The sequence below is a fragment of the Octopus sinensis genome, linkage group LG1 (assembly GCF_006345805.1).
Source record: "Octopus sinensis linkage group LG1, ASM634580v1, whole genome shotgun sequence".
NCBI classification, from domain to species: Eukaryota; Metazoa; Mollusca; class Cephalopoda; order Octopoda; family Octopodidae; genus Octopus; species Octopus sinensis.
In genome coordinates, this window is record NC_042997.1 from 114,922,194 (window position 1) to 114,940,283 (window position 18,090).

An 18,090-nucleotide genomic window follows, 5' to 3' on the forward strand; every position below is an offset into this window, starting at 1 on the left:
TGTCAGCAACAAGATTATGTGATTAACTCTTTTGTTAGTATATTTCGGTTGGAATACACTGCCTTTGTTTCAATTAATTTAGAAAATAATGAATTTAGTAAAATAACTTTGGTTATTAATTTGGTGTTTTGAACATAAATTAACATGAAAATTTAATACAAGATTTTTCAAAATTTAAGTCATTTTAACCCTTTCGTTACCAACCCGGTTGAAACTGACTCTAGCTCCGAGTACAAATGTCTTGTTTTCATAAGTTTTAAATTAAAATCTTCCTCTAAACCTTTGTCACAATTTATGTTCCTAACACTAGCTGAATGATAACTAAGTTATTTTACTAAATTCTTTGTGATATTTAAAGAAACACAGAGCATCTCAAAATAAATACAGTAACTAAGGGGTTAATATAGGAAGTTTGTATCATAGAACCTGGAGCAATCTCAAGAAGGTTGTTATTAAAAGGGTTCAATCTTGGCCATAATGTTAAGGGATAGAATATCAAATATCTGTTAAATAATTACAAGATTTAGAATGACTCCAGACATACCGGCTGTAGCATTAACCCTTTCGTTACTGTATTTATTTTTAAATGCTCTGTGTTTCTTTCAATTACTTTAAATATAACAAAGAATTTAGTAAAATAACTTAGTTATCATTAAGCTAGTGTTAGGAACATAAATTGTGACTAAGGTTTGGTGGAAGATTTTAATTCAAAACTTATGAAAATGAGATATTTGTATTCAAAATCAGAACTGGTTTCAGCTGAGTTGGTATCGAAAGGGTTAAATATACTGAAGCCACCACAAAAGGAGACAACAATTTGATGCCCATGAGACATTCACTTTTTACTCATTTTCACATTTGTTTTATTTATCTACACAAACACTTCCATGATAAACAAAATTTTGTTCTAATATCTCATGTGATCATTAATTTTTTTTTTTCCGTTTTTTTTGCAGGCATTAAATGTCCTGTTTGTTCAAAATCAGTTGCTGCAGATGAATTAGAATGTCATCTTGTTATATGTCTTACAAAACCAAGGATTAGTTATAATGGTAAGTCATGTAATTTAAATTCTGTGAAGTAACTGGCAAGTATTGGTAAGACAATGCTTTGCTGAGGAGAAGAAATAAAACTGAAACATGTCCAGACTTTTTGCCTAAGATCGAACTCCTTCCATATTGCAAGTTCAAATTTAATTTTTAATGAATTTAAATTCCAGAGTTTTGTCTTTCTTGACCAGTACTACACTAATCCCTCGACTATCACGGTGTTACGGCCCAAAGCACTGCCATGATAGGTAAAAATCCGCAAAGTAGAAACAGTACTGTACTGTATATTTTTAAAAAATTATTTTTATAATTTGTATATACTTATTTTATTATAAATGCAAAACACCACAGAGGAATCGACATAAGCTTAAATAAGAAACCATGATAGGTGAACCACAATATGGCGATGGATTACTATAATCATTAATCCTTTTGTTACCATATTTCTGTTGAAATACACTGCCTTTTTTTCAATTAATTTTGAAACAACTTTGTCATTTGGAGGTGTACCACGTGCCAGACAAGTGATTTGATCTGAGACTGTGTTTTGAAACAGAAACAATTACAGTTATGGCAGTCACATATTCGCCATTCAAAACTACACAAAGACTGTTAACTTCTCTTAAACATTTATTTCATGTCAAAATTGTCATCACACCAACTGTGACCTGGTCACTGATGTAGTTCTGGTGTTTGGAACATAAATTATTTTGAAATTTTGACGGGAGGTTTTTCATGACTAACAGGAAGTGTGTATCATAGAAACTTGGGCTGCTGGTCTCAGGCAATGATGTCAAAAAGGCTTCTTTTTCTTCTCACATTAGGTATAATTTTAATTTTAATTTTAAAAAATTCACTATTTTATGTTAGCACCCACTTAATTATTTGTTCAGCGCTGCCTTGACTGGCTTCTGTGCTGGTGGCACATAAAAAGCACTAACCGATCGTGACCGCTGCCAGCCTCCCCTGGCACCTATGCCGGTGGCACGTAAAAAGCACCTACTACACTCACGGAGTGGTTAGCGTTAGGAAGGGCATCCAGCTGTAGAAACACTGCCAGATCAGACTGGAGCCTGGCACAGCCTCCTGGCTTCCCAGACCCCGGTCGAACTGTCCAACCCGTGCTAGCACGGAAAACGGATGTTAAATGATGATGTAGAAGATGCCCCTTGATAGTTTCTCTTCTAATCATTTCTTGCAACCTCTCCTATTTAGATCAGGTCTCTAAGAAATATAAATTTAAATGAATGTTTACTGGTTTACTAAATTTTAACATAATCTAGCTCTTTGAATCGGTGCCATTCTAAAAAATTACAAATGGTTAAATTATTTTCATGAACTTTAGGAATTACAGAGTTTCTTAAATTCATTTACAAGCCCAGGTATGATATCTAGATTGAAGTGGATTAGAGTTGAATCATCTTTTCATGTATTTAGGGAATTATTATCTCCAGGTTAGCCTTGATTCATCACGCCTACTATCAGACACATTCCAAATGTGACCATCATGTATATTTTTATAGATACTCCTTACTCATCCTCTGCTCTTCACTGTATCATGTTGCTTGGGTAATGTGGGTCACCATTGGGTTTCTCCATATTTAATCCACCCTACTACCTTTGTACTTATTGCTTTAGCCCCACCCCTCTCTCTCCTGCCTGTGTAAAGAAGGATTACATTAAATCTCTTGAATATATCCATCCGCCACTTCTGTACTGCTACCATCGCTCACTCTCCTCCAGAACACTTGTGATTGAAATATAACTATCTCTCTCTCTCTCTCTTATCAGCAAAGATGTAACTGCTATCACTACCTCTCTCCCTTTACCCTCTGTTATTACTCTTTTCCATTACTCACACCAGTCAGCAGAAGTTTGCCATTGCCTTCTGCCAGAGCCATGTGGAACTTAGGTGTTTCGCTGATAAACACACACATCGCCCAATCAGAGATTTGAATCCACGATCCGTCAACCGTGAGTCTGTTGCTCTAACCACTAGGCCATGTGCCTCCACTCAAGTGGGATAAATTAGGTTAAATTGTGGAAAATATGTTATCCATGACAAATTAATTATCTTGCGTAAAAATTATATTTGTAGTTATTTCTTTTGTTCAGCATTCTCACATTCTTTTATATACTAAAGTCTTAAACTTTGTGGATTTGGTAGATAGAAACCAAAACAAGCCCATCATGTGTACATGTGTGTGTGTGTGTGTGTGTGTGTGAGAGAGAGAGGTTGTGAGTTTGATACCTGATTGCATGTTGTGTCCTTGAGCAAGACATTCTATTTCATGTTGCTCCAATCCACTCAGCTGGCAAAAATGAGTAGTACCAGTAATTTAAAGGGCCAGCCTTATCACATTCTGTGTTACGCTGAATCTTCCTGACAAACTACATTAAAAGTATGCTTGTCTGCAGAGTGCTGAACCACTTGCATGTTAATTTCATGAGCAGGCTGTTCTGTTGATCAGACCAACTGGAACACTCATTGCCATAACTGTGTGTGTATGTATGTATGTATGTATTTGTTCTGCATGTAACCATCTCTATGTATTTTAATGCTTTCTACAATAAATATAAACTTAATTTAAATGACTCAGAGGAAGCTGAAAGATGTTGCACAAGCACTCAGCTCTCAGGGCAATGCTCCATTACAGCAGAAACAGCTGTAAATTAATGAAGGTGATTAAATAATTCTTGTTCTTTTGTCATTCACTCACTTTCTGTACCAGTGATCCTAAACCTTTTTTTAATATCTGGGTCAGATCCGAAACCTGGATACTTTTTAAGGGGCCACACCAAAACAAGCAAAATGTGAGTTAATTAATGAAAAATTTATATTCATAGGTGCAAGAATGGCTGTGTGGTAAGTAACTTGCTTACCAACCACATGGCTCCGGGTTCAGTCTCACTGTATGGCACCTTGGGCAAGTGTCTTCTACTATGGCTGCAGGCCAACCAAAGCCTTGTGAGTGGATTTGGTAGACGGAAACTGAAAGAAGCCTGTTGTGTGTGTGTGTGTGTGGTGTGTGTGTGTGTGTGTGAGAGAGAGAGGTTGTGAGTTTGATACCTGATTGCATGTTGTGTCCTTGAGCAAGACATTCTATTTCATGTTGCTCCAATCCACTCAGCTGGCAAAAATGAGTAGTACCAGTAATTTAAAGGGCCAGCCTTATCACATTCTGTGTTACGCTGAATCTTCCTGACAAACTACATTAAAAGTATGCTTGTCTGCAGAGTGCTGAACCACTTGCATGTTAATTTCATGAGCAGGCTGTTCTGTTGATCAGACCAACTGGAACACTCATTGCCATAACTGTGTGTGTATGTATGTATGTATGTATTTGTTCTGCATGTAACCATCTCTATGTATTTTAATGCTTTCTACAATAAATATAAACTTAATTTAAATGACTCAGAGGAAGCTGAAAGATGTTGCACAAGCACTCAGCTCTCAGGGCAATGCTCCATTACAGCAGAAACAGCTGTAAATTAATGAAGGTGATTAAATAATTCTTGTTCTTTTGTCATTCACTCACTTTCTGTACCAGTGATCCTAAACCTTTTTTTAATATCTGGGTCAGATCCGAAACCTGGATACTTTTTAAGGGGCCACACCAAAACAAGCAAAATGTGAGTTAATTAATGAAAAATTTATATTCATAGGTGCAAGAATGGCTGTGTGGTAAGTAACTTGCTTACCAACCACATGGCTCCGGGTTCAGTCTCACTGTATGGCACCTTGGGCAAGTGTCTTCTACTATGGCTGCAGGCCAACCAAAGCCTTGTGAGTGGATTTGGTAGACGGAAACTGAAAGAAGCCTGTTGTGTGTGTGTGTGTGTGTGTATATATATATATATATATATATATATGTATGTATGTATATGTTTGTGTGCCTGTGTTTGTCCCCCCCCCAACATCACTTGACAACCGATGCTGGTGTGTTTATGTCTCCATAACTTTGCAGTTCGGCAAAAGAAACCAATAGAATAAGTACTAGGCTTACACAGAATAAGTCCTGGAGTTGAGTTGCTCGACTAAAGGCAGTGCTCCAGCATGGCCACAGCCAAATGATTGAAACAAATGAAAGAAAAAAATAATAGAAACAAGACCATTGAGGGCTACATGCAGCCCTAGGAGATGTGGTTGAGAACTGCTGTTCTGTACTCACTTCATGTTGTACTCTGAAGCATAAGGATGAGTTTTGATACCCAATTATTAGTATCATTGTACCTAATCAAAATCATAATACGTACACACACTAACATGTGTGCGTGCGTGCGTGTGTGCCCTTGTCTTGACATTGTAAACAAATGTCACTGTCACACAAGTGGTGTTTGTTGCAACTTCCATGAAAGCATGTCTGGCCATTGTGCTGTTTGTGTTCAGAGGACTAGGGAAAATACTAATTTGCTTGGAAACAGGTGAAGCTTGGCAACAAAAAAGAAAACCCAGCCACAGAAAAACCTCTGATCCATGCAGGCATGGAAAGATATGGACATTAAATGATAAGGATGAATTTTTCTGGTGACCACACTTGTTCCGTTATCTCTTGTTCATTTTCACACTAAAATAGTGTTTATCCAAGTGTTGTTGAGTAGTTTTAGTCATTTCTACTTAATTTGGTTTATGGCATGGATGTAGCTGCTGGAATGTTCTGGAATAACTCCCTCGGGCCCAGTATGCTGGATACACTGTGATGTTTATAGAATAAACATCAAAGTGTATCTCGTATGTATATGTACCATTTATATGGTAATGAGTTTAATGAAACGGTTCTTAAGGGAAAAGGACAGCTTTAACAAAACAGTAATTAAAGAAAACAATAACAGCTTCTCATAAAAATAAAAACATTTGAAATTAAACGGTTTTTTTAAACTGAAAATATTTATTACAATTTCTTCCAAAGCATTAAGACTGATGTTATTCTATACTTTTTTCATTTTTCTTTTTGAAGTGTAGTAAATTTGCATAGGAAATTGGATTTCTTTTATTTCCCATTGATATAATTTCCAAAAGAAACTGCATTCAGGTTGCTTGTAGATATTTTAAGCTATTCTTTAATTGTTAGCATATACAGACATGTAAAGGCCCATGGCATAGTGATTTAGGCTGTTGCACTCACAATTGCTAAATTATGGGTTCAATTTCCAGACCAGGTGACATGTTGGTTTTCCGTGAAACACTTCATTTCATGTTGTTCCTGTTGACTTGCTTGCCTAGCCAGCAGGGTGGTGTCATCCAAAGGCTAAAACAATGCACCAGCACATTGTGACCAGTAATGTGTAACATTTGATTGTCTGGTCATTTATGTGGTCACATGATATACAGGCATAGCTGTGTCAGCTAAGAAGTCCTCTTCTCAATCATATTGTTTGATCCTAAAGTGTGGTATGTCCTACTGTAGCCCCTGACTGACCAATGCCTTGTGGAGGATTTTTTTTTTGTCACTTAACCCCTAGGGTTTATAAGGCTGCTTACCTGGTTTCCAAGACATAAATAATCAAGATCACAATGTTCCCTTGAACAGGATGCTGATCTGTTGCAGGGTTAAAGGTCATCAATTTTGGGGGAAGGGGACAAGTGAATTACATTGCCCCCCCTCCCCCGTACATGGCTGGTACTTTATTTCATTGGCCCCAAAAGTACGGTTGTCCTCCGAACCCCGAATGTAAAGTAGTTGGAAGAAATGCTGTTAAGCCCTTTGTCTGATGTGCAAATGTTTCTGACAGCTTGTCACTTTGGTGGGGGAATTTAGTTGACAGAAATAGCAGAAAGCCGTGTGTGTGTGTGCGTGTGCGTGCGATGCGATGCAATTTTATATTTCTGAGATGAAGAATTTATATTACGTACACTGTTTACATTAGTCAGACTGGTATCCCCATCTTGATTTTTGTTTCTACCTCTATATTCTCCAGCCTACTTCAGGTGTCAGTGGAAGGGTTTATAAGCTTTAAAAATTCACCGTGTCACTGCCTACAAACATAATGGATAAGGTGTTGGTTAATCAGTGCAGTCACATAGAGGGTCCGAGTTCAATCCCAGGCAAGACACTAATATGAATCACAAGACACCAGGAGAAGGCTGGGGCATACACAGCCAAAACATGGTAAAAGCTATAGTTAAGGTGAGGATACCAGTTTGACTAATGTCAACAGAATACTTGATGATATCTCATGTTTGTCATTGAGTGAAATGATGGTGATGCTGATATTACCAGTTGCTCTGTTTTTAAAGACGCCTGAAATACAAAAAACAATCTGTTACTTGAAAATAGGTTAGGGTTGGCAACAGGAAGAGCATCTGACTGTAAAAATCCTGTCTCAGATAATCTCCTGTCCAAACCCATGCTAGCATGGAAACAGACAGATGTTAAACAAATGAACAAATTTCTTGAATGTCATATAAAACAACTTTTTACACTTACGAGGAGGAATCTTCCAGTCATATGTCTCCAGTTCTCTACTTTGTATTTTAAATATCAATCTATAAATACAGTAAGTCAATCAATATTTCATATTAGAAGCTTGATGTCACTAGAATAAAATAAAATGGTTTGTTGTGATGTGATTGATATAGGAACATGTTAGTAAAAGATTTTGCTCCTTAATTACAATGGCCCCTTAACAGTCCCTCTGTGAAGTATTCTCTGATCAAGTGAGTATTGCATTAGCTTTTACTCAGCCCAAACTTGAGTAACATTGTGTTGTTGGAAACTGTGAGGAAGCCCAGCAGATGAACTGTACCGGTAATTCGAAGGGCCAGACTTGTTATACTGTGTCTTGCAAGGGGGTTTTCCTGAAGGTTACATTAACCCTTTAGCATTCAGATTATTCTGTCAAATGTAAAGCATATTTATTCACATTGTTTTGAATTAACCATATATTGTATCTTGTAGCTTTGAGGTTTTAATAATGAAATTTTACACAGACATGCAGGAAGTAAATAGACACCTTTAATTTTCAAAATCTTTTGATGATGATGATTGAAGGAGAGGTTTTCTTCTAGCTGCTCGTCCATAATACCCAAGCTTATGCAGATATGTAACACATGTTCTAGACTAACTTCTAGCTGTTTTGCAATGTCAGAACCTTCAAACGAGGTTCATTTCCCACAATTCTCTTCAAACAGCGAAGATTCCTTTCCAAGGGCCCAGGTCGGCCGGTATGATAATCTGTTGATTCTTTTCCTTGGCTTTTGAATTGCATTATAATTCTATTAACAGTAGCAAGAGGAATTTGAAAATTTTTGACAATTTTTCGCTGGTTAAGACCAGCCTCAGATTGCCCAACAATACAACCTTTTTGAAAATCTGACAGTTCTGCTGGACTTTTTGTGCGTGGCATGGTTACTCTTTGCAAATGTTTAATATAATGGCACGTGGAATGAAAAAAAATAATTACATTGTAAATTCTACACTGCTGAAAACATTAAGGTGCTTAGATCAGAAATTTTGAAAATTAAAGGTGTCTATTTACTTCCTGCATGTCTGTGTATACTTCAGGGTTGGTGTTAGAAGACACATCTGGTCAGTTTGAGCATAAAAGAATAATAATATTTGGTATGGATATGGTCAGTTTAAATACTAAAGGGTTAAGGATACAAGTGTCTGGGGGATACTCGTGCCATTTATACTGTAATATAGTAAATGTGTAGTTTTGGTTGAACAACTGGCACTCTCGTCTGTCAAAGTTGGCCAGAGATCCAAAATTTGTGATGTATTTCTGTATCTGGTTATGTTTGTTTATTGAAGGTTGCAAATAACATTAGACTTGCACGAAACAGAAACCCCTGCCAAATACCTTCAGCACAAAAGACAAATCGTTGGCTGGCAACAAATATAAACCAAAAACTTCAGTCACTCTTGTTTGTAAAAGAATATCATCTAAGTAGGCCTGGCCAACTCAGATTACATTGTGGGCCACTTTAATCACAGAAAGTTTTTGAGAGCCGCTTGTATACTGACAGAATTGAAAGGATTTTGCTTTCTCATGCTATTATTACAATAATGAATGAAAGATCGTTGATTTGACATGAAATATTCACCATCATCATCATCATTTAATGTCTACCTTCCATGCTGGCATGGGTTGGACAGTTTGAGGTCTGGAGAGCCAGTGGCTGCACCAGGCTCCAATCTGATGTGACAAAATTTCTACAGCTGGATGCCCTTCCTAATGCCAACCACTCTGAGAGTGTAGTGGGTGCTTTTTACATGCCACTGGCACAGGAGCCAGCCAGTCAGTCAGGCAGGCTTGGCATTGATCACATTCGGCCAGTGCTTTTTACGTGCCACCGGCACTTTATGTCAATACTTTTACTGGACTATGATCATACTGGAGCATCATGTTCAAAAGAGCCAAAATAATACTGCAAGGCACTTTTCTGATGCTCTAACAATTCTACAAATTCATCAATAATAATAATAATAATCATTATAATCCTTTCTACTATAGGCACAAAGCCTGAAATTTGGAGGAGGGGGCTAGTTGATTACACTGACCCCAATGCTTAACTGGTGCTTATTTTATTGACCCCAAAAGGATGAAAGGCAAAGTCAATAAAATTATGCAAAAACAGTATCTTTCTTTTTTTTCTTTTCATTACAATCTTTAATTTTTGGTAATTTTTAAAAAAATGTTCATTTAAATAAACCCATTTCAAGAAAGTATCAAGCAGGCCACATGTGGCTTGTGAGCCCTGATCTAGATCTTAAAGGGGGTTTATATGGCCTTTGGGGACTACATAAGATCTTGTTGTTAAAACTTATGTGCATTGAATTGGTTATACTTCCCTAATATACAAAATATGTTAGCAATTTCTTTTTCATACAGTTCCTAATGATATTTAATTATAAAAATATAATAGAATTTTTTTAAACATCGAATGGCTATGAGGGTCCACTTGAGTAAAACTAGGAATCAAAGGTTCCAGCAGTAGAAAAGATGGTTGAGAACCACTGATTTTTTTAGATACCTTTTCTGAACAATCTGGATAGACTGAGAAAATATAATGAATAAAGATGTGTGTGTGGGTGTGTAAAAATGATTATGTGGTGTGGCTGTGTGGTAAGAAGGTTGCTTCCCAACCACATGGTTCTGGGTTCAGTCTCACTGTGTGGCACCTTGAGCAAGTGTCTTCTATAGTCTTAAGCCGACCAAAACCTTGTGAGTGGATTTGTTAGATGGAAACTGAAAGAAACCTGTCGTATACATACATACATACATACATGCATATATGTGTATGTTTCCCCCCCCCCCCCCCCCAAACGTTTGACAACCAATCTTGGTGTGTTTATATCTCTGTAACTTCGTGATTCAGCAAAAGAGACCGATAGAATAGGTACTAGACTTACAAAGAATGTCCTGGGGTCGATTTCTTCGACTAAAGGTAGTGCTCCAACATCGCTGCAGTCAAACAACTGAAACAAATAAAAGAATATATATATATAAAGATGAATATATATGAAAATATGAAGGTGTGTGCCAGTGTTCGTCCCACCATCAGTCCTTGAGTACTGGTGTTGGTTTATGCCTGCATAAGTTAGCATTTCAGCGCCATTGACCAACAACAAAAGTAGCAGAATTAAATAAGTGCTGGAGTGGTTGGCGTTAGGAAAGGCATCCAGCCGTAGAAACCATGCCAAATCAGACTGGAACCTGGATCAGCTCTCTGAATCTTCAGTTCCAATCAAACTGTCTAACCCATGCCAGCATGGAGAGCAGATGTTTGATGATGATAAAAACTTTCAAGGCAGTGTTCCAGCATGGCTGCAGTCCAATGACTGAAACAAGTAAAAGATAACATATTGAGACTTGCAGAGTGAAAAATATATTGGTGGAACCTAAAAATAGCACCACATTAAAACATAACTGACAACCGCATATTGCTGTTGAAGGTCACAAAATAGAACCTGCTCTGTTGTGAAAATCAACTGTTGACTTGATACCAGTTAAGAAAAATACAGAAGATATTTGAGGACCATTAGTGAGGAGGTTGTAAATCGGATGCACGAAATATACTTCTCAGCTTCATTCCTATTATTGTTATTGAAGTGACGGGATACCATGTTACCTTGATCAAAGCGTGACTGAACTTAGATTCTTGGGGAAAGAACACTGCTTCATAATTAGTACACCACAAATGATAATTATGATATCTGGGATAATAAAAAGCTGCAAGGCATTAAAATTTAAAAGATGAATTGTTGTAGAGTGTGACAAACACAATGAGGCCCTTTTCCTTTATATCCTTGCCATTGAACAGGTGACTGTTCAAATTGAACTCTTAAAATATTCTAGTCAAGAAGAGAGCAGCATGTGCATACCTATGTACATATACATGCAGGCTTATTTCCTGTGCTTATTTCTCCATGATGTGTTGCTTTTTGGTGTTTAGAATACATGACCTGACCCAGATAAACCTCATCATTGATATAATTTATGTAAACCTAACATATGGCGAGAACTTATATAAACACAGCAAAACTTTTCCGCAAGAAATATTTATTATTTATTTTAAATATGTTTTTAAATTGGATTCCAGAAATTGCTAGTTAAAAAAATGAAGTCCTTGTCGATTGTTCCTAGTAACTACTCACAGCCTATTGATTTTAATTCTTATTGTTTCATTTGGCTGTCATCTGTTAGTAAATGAAGTTGTAAAAATAACTGTGAGAGCTAATCAGACACTTCTCAACGAGGTAAGCTTAATGACTCGCACCTTCTATACTGTTGAATTATAAACACAAAAGAAGTCACCTAGTCAATCCACATAAATCTATTATCAACAGTTTTAATCTGTGTTTATTAAAATGCCAGTGGTTTGGCTTTTGTAAGATCAAAGATTTAACTATTAAATCACACTTGTCATTCTCATGCGTGTGTGTGTGTGTGTGTGTGTGAGACCATGGCACACGTGATTGCAAATGGCACATGTTTATACATAAGACAAGTTTGATTCCTAGTTTTTATTTTTTCCTTCCTGAAATAAATTTCTGATCTGCATAGGTTTAATGTCATTTATGCAAAAGTGAACTTTTCCTTTTTAATGTAAGAAATCTTCTTTATCAAATGTGATTGTTTGTAGCCATAAAGCAATCGGGGAATAAAGTGAGGCTGTGAAAGTCCTCATTTTTTCCTTCTCTTTTTGTTGTTTCCTTTTATTTTATTTATTTTTCTTTTTTTGCCACAGCTTCTGTTGACTTTGTTTAGCTAAGTCGTTTGTATTGATCAGGATTAGAAGATTTATTGTTGTTATGTTTAGCTTATTCATTTATCCTATCTGATTTGACATTTCTCTGTGTTTCTTTAATCAATCCTGGCCAACTTTATGTATTAATTACTTGTAGTAAGGTGGCGAGCTGGTAGAAACGTTAGCACACCGGGTGAATTGCTTAGTGGTATTTCATCTGTCTTTACGTTCTGAGTTCAAATTCCACCGAGGTCAACTTTGCCTTTCATCCTTTTGGGGTTGATAAATTAAGTACCAGTTGCGTAATGGAATTGATCTAATTGGCTGACTCCCTCCCACAAAATTTTGGGCCTTGTGCCCAAAGTAGAAAAGAATAATTTTTAAAGGCAGCGAGCTGGCACAGTGGATTGCATGCTGGGTGAAATGCTTAGTGGTATTTCATCTGTTTTTACGTTCTGAGTTCAAATTCCACCAAAGTCGACTTAGCCTTTCATCCTTTCAGGGTTGATAAAGTACCAGTTGTGTAATGAGATTGATCTAATCTACTGCCCCCCCCCCCCCAAAAAAAAATTTCAGGTCTTCTGCCTTGAGTAGAAAAGATTAATTACTTGTAGTGCAACCATTTTATAAGGATTGTCATTTGGATTATAAACCAAAATAATATATTCAATTTCCTTAGAGTTTATGCAACAGTTTAGGTCACTTTTATCAATCCTTTGTTAATTCAATCTGTTTATGGATGTAGGCATTGCTGTAGCTCACTTCACAGTTGAATGGTTTTCAATTTTAACCCATTGCATTACATCTTTTCTTTTATTTTCTTTTAATTGTTTCAATCAATAGGCTGCAACCATGCTCTGGTACCATCTTGAAGAATTTTTAGTCAAATAAATCAACCCCAATACTATTTTTTTAAAGTCTGGTACTTAACCTATTGGTCTCTTTTGCCTAACTGCTAAGTCATGGTGACATAAACACACCAACACTGGTTGACAAGTGGTGGACACACACACATACACAGGTTTCTTTCAGTTTCAATCTGCCAAATCCACTTAAAAGGCTTTGGTCAGCCCGACGCTACAGAAGACAGTTGCCCAGGTGCCACGCAGTTGACTGAACCTGGAACCATGTGGTTGGGGATTAAGCATCTTACCACATAGCCACACCTGTACACCTACTTTCAAGTAAAATTGGCTGGGGACAAATAACGATGTATGACCAAAAGCAGAACACTATATCAGTGGTACATCATTGTCATATGTCTATTTCCCATACTCGAATGGGTTGGACAGCTTCTCTCCCACACACAATCCTGTCACTTACGATACTTTGTTATCTCTTTTTTTATTTTGTTTTAAGGCTCAGCATCCTGAGACCAGCTTTCACTGCTTCTGCCCATGTCTTCCTCCGTCTTCTTATTCTACTGGTTCCGTCTTGCTCCCTCTGTTGTCCTCCACATTCATTACACAATCAGCACAATCTTCTTACTTGCACACTTTTAAAGCTGATTCCTCTTATTCACAGTTTTTCTCTCAGCTCATCTGTGTCACATTGCTTATCATCATCATCATCATCGTTTAACGTCCACTTTCCATGCTAGCATAGGTTGGACGGTTCGACTGGGGTCTGGGAAGCCAGGAAGCTGCACCAGGCCCAATCTGATTTGGCAGTGTTTCTACAGCTCAATGCCCTTCCTAATGCCAACCATTTCGTGAGTGTAGTGGGTGCTTATCTCCAGTGGATCATACTTGATCCCCATGTCTCCTGCATCCCTTGATCATGTCTCACCACCATGCAGTGTCTCAGTTTGTGCACAAGCATCATACATAAATAAATTCATAGACACATAGTTCCTAGTTTCTCTGGTTTAGACAGATCATGTAAGTGAACTACTTTTGAAGTGTTAAACATTAAATATTGAAGGTGGACTGCAGTTAGGAGGAAATAACATGTGTTGATCTTTTGTTTTCGATAGCTGTGGTACTATGAGCTAAAAAATTTGACCAACATTATCTGAGTGCAGGTTGAGGTTTTCCATTTCAGCATGGCTTTAATGAGAAAAAAGTCAGCGAAATGATTACTGTAAGATTACTTTAGGATGTCTTGTTTATCAATCTTACTGATAATATATTTGCATATAAACTTGAAACTGTGTTTATGAGGAAGCCTAGCATAATTGAATAGATAGCCTTTGTACTTGTGTGTGTGTGCACACACAAACACATTCAGATAAATGTAAATTACATTTTTTTAAATTTGTGACACGACTCCACTTGCAACGGAGTTTAAGGGTGGGTGGGTGAGATGAGGATATTAAAAAATTAAACATTTTGTGTCCTGTTACTCTCAATAAAATGAGAGCCAATAGCAAGCTCTTTTTCTATTTGCTATAGACAGGATTACTTACTTTCCTACAAGTGAAGCTTTAAGCGTCATCTTTTAGCCATATGAAGCCCAAATATTCTACATGGTTTACATTCAAATTGACCAAATTCGGCTTCTAAATGCTAAAGGATTTAATGTTTCCCCCATTTTGATTGGTCATAAACATTGCATGTGTGTGTGTGCATTTCATATTGTTTTTACATTGTACAACCTTGAAGGGTTAAGTTGTATTTATTTGTTTCAAGGTCTGGTATTTATTCTGTCCACCTCCTTTGCTGATCTGCTTGGTTATGAGGTCGTAAAGAAAAGAAAAAACACCAGTTGTCAAGCAGTGACAGGCAACACACACACACACACACACTCTGTGATGGGCAACCGCAGTTTATGCTTACCAAATCCACTCACAGGGTATTGGTCAGCCCATGGCTGTAGTAGAAGACATTTGCCCAAGGTGCCATGCAGTGGGGTTGAACCTGGAACAGTGCGGTTAGGAAGCAAACTTCTTGCCACATAGCTGCTGCTTTTCTATGTGCAGGTTTCAGACATAATTTGTTTGAGTTCAGTTCCTCTGTGTGGCTGGCACTTTGGACAAGTGTCTGCCTTGAGAGTGGATTTGATAGAATGAAGCTGAAAGCAGTCGACTGTCTGGGTGTTTGTGTTTCCTTGTCTTGACTTCACATGATAGGTATGAATGAATGTTGCATTCATGCAAAAGGTGCCATTTATTTCTGATCTTCTATAAAAATGTGCCTGGCCATGGGGAAATATAACCTTTCTTGGAAACGGGTGAAAGTTGGTGACAGGAAGGACATCTGGCCAAAGAAAATATGTCTTGGCAAATAACGTCCTAGTCATACAAGTATGGTAAAGGGAACAGTAAAACAACTGTCATCATCATCATCATCATCATCATCGTTTAATGTCTACTTTCCATGCTGGCATGGGTTGGACAGTTTGACTGACAACTGGCAAGCCAGGAGGCTGCACCAGGCTCCAATCTAATCTGGCAAGGTTTCTACAGCTGGATGCCCTTTCTAATGCCAACCACTGGCACGGAAGCCAGTCAGGCGGCACTAGAAAAAAATCAGAAAAAACTGGCATTCTGTCAGTTATGACAATGACGAGAGTTCCATTAGATCTGATCAATGGAATGACCTGCTAGTGGCTGAGCACTTGTGCACCCTTAACATGGTTCTCAAAGAGATTCAGTATGACACAGATTGTGATGAAGTGAACCCTTTGAATTACAATTCGTTTTTGCCAGCTGAATTGACTGGGACAATGTGAAATAAAGTGTCTTGCTCAAGGATACAATGCACTACTGGGTACTGAACTCGTGACCTTGTGATTGTAAGCCGAATACCCTAACCACTTGGTCACACGGCTTCACTAATGCTGTTACACTTGTGCAAACACAGAGAAATACAGTTCATGAAAATAACCAAGTAATTATAGCTTTTGTAGAAATGGAAACATAAAAGTCGCCCAGTTCTAAATTTAAGAGATGAGGAATTATTTACATTATTTACATTTGACGGATATTTGTCCTCATCTTGTTTCTTGTTAATACGTTTCGGCTGATATACCCTCCAGCCTTCATCAGGTGTCTTGGGGAAATTTCAAACCTGGGTTCTCATTCTTAAGGTATTTTTCAATGTTGTTGTTGTTATTATCAAGCTTCTGAGTTTGATTCCAGGCAGTGACCTGAATAATAACAACAAAAATACCTTAGGAATGAGAACCCAGGTTTGAAATTTTCCCAAGACACCTGATGAAGGCTGGAGGGTATATCAGCTGAAACGTGTTAACAACAAACAATTTGAGGACAAATATCTGTCAAATGTAAATAATGTATAAAAGTTGTCCTTTATCATCAGTTGCTAATTTATTCTAGTATTCTGTCAGTTCTCTGCTGGTGTCAGCTGTTGCATAGGAATGTTTTTGCCTAGAATTGATCAATTTTCTTTAATGACTTAGCAGAATGTTGGTGACTATCTTCTGGAATGTCAGACCTCCCCCAAAAAGAAGTTCGTGCTAATAACAATATCTATCACTTCATATCTTCAGGGCCCACCCTGACACCTCATCACCTCTATTTTCATCTCTTTCCAGTTCTACTCTACCCACTTTCCCTTCTGTTTTGTAATATGAGTAGGTGTGTATCTCCCCTACAGCAAGAAACCCATTCTGTTCTGATCCTTTCTCTCTCTCTCTCTCTCTCTCTCTCTCTCTCTCTCTCTCACACACTTTGTCCCCTTATCCCCTAGCATAAAACTGCATGACAACCTCACTAATGCTGGTACCACAAAAGAAAGCACCCAGTGCACTCTACAGGGTGGTTGGTGTTAGGGAAGGCATCCAGCTGTAAAAACCATTTCACAGCAGACACTAGAACACAATTCAATCTCTGGACTTGTTGAATCCTCATAAACTGTCCTGTCCATGCTAGCATGGAATATGGACATTAATTGGCCATATTATTTTTCTGATGCATAGATTTTGATATTTTTTGTAATTTTGTTTTCTTATAATTCATTTGTTAAATAAACTAACAGTTATCCTCTAATTTCTGTATTTACAAAGAGGAAAAATAGAATGTTTTTGTTTTTATTTTACTCAGTTTTTTTTTGGTACCAGTGGGAAGAAAACTCTATTCAAATAATCTTTTATAAGAGAACAAATATGTTTGTACCAATTTGATTGATAACCAGTTTATAAACCATTGGTGTTTTCAAGAAATTATATTTTTCTGTAAATTTTTTTTTTAAATGATTAAACACTCAATTTATTGTAATTTTCCTTGAATTTTCAGAGGATGTATTGACAGAGGATAAAGGTGAATGTGTGATATGTTTGGAAGATCTCAAACAAGGGGACACCATAGCACGACTTCCTTGTCTTTGTATATATCATAAAATGTAAGTTGATATTTTTTCCTTTTCTCTTTTTTTCTCTTCAGTTTGGGAATTCCCCACTCCCTTGTTTTTTGGGTTTTTTTTTATCTAGATCTGTCTTGTGGAATAAAGGATTGGTTTCTAAAGCGTGACTTGCAATACTCTGATATGTGTCTAGCAATCTGAAGGTGTGGGCATGACTGTGTGGTAAAAAGCTTGCTTTTCAACCACATAGTTCCAGGTTCAGTCCCACTGCTTGGTACCTTGGGCAAGTGTTTTCTGCTATAACCTTGGGCCTACCGAAGCCTTGTGAGTGGATTTGGTAGACGGAAACTGAAAGAAGCACATTGTATATGTGTAAGTATGTGTGTATCTTTGTGTCTGTGTTTATCCCCCCACCATTGCTGGTGCGTTTACATCCTAGTAACTTAGCAGTTCAGCAAAAGTAATTGATAGAATAAGCACCAGTCTTAAAAAAAGAAAATAAACAGTAATTAGTTCTGGGGTTGATTCATTCGTGCCACAGTCTGACTGAAACAAGTGAAAGATATGTAGCCTTGTGAGATAA

General features: G+C 37.3%; 1 protein-coding gene across 2 annotated transcripts in view; it reads left to right on the plus strand.

Moving 5' to 3' along the window:
- LOC115212987 (E3 ubiquitin-protein ligase ZNRF2) overlaps positions 1 to 18,090 on the plus strand; it is a 113,387-nt gene that overhangs the window by 66,543 nt on the left and 28,754 nt on the right. For both annotated transcript variants that reach the window (XM_036504177.1, XM_029781857.2), the window contains 2 exons: positions 957 to 1,052; positions 17,441 to 17,546. In XM_036504177.1, the coding sequence (XP_036360070.1) occupies positions 957 to 1,052; positions 17,441 to 17,546 (202 nt within the window). The remainder of the gene's footprint in view (positions 1 to 956; positions 1,053 to 17,440; positions 17,547 to 18,090) is intronic.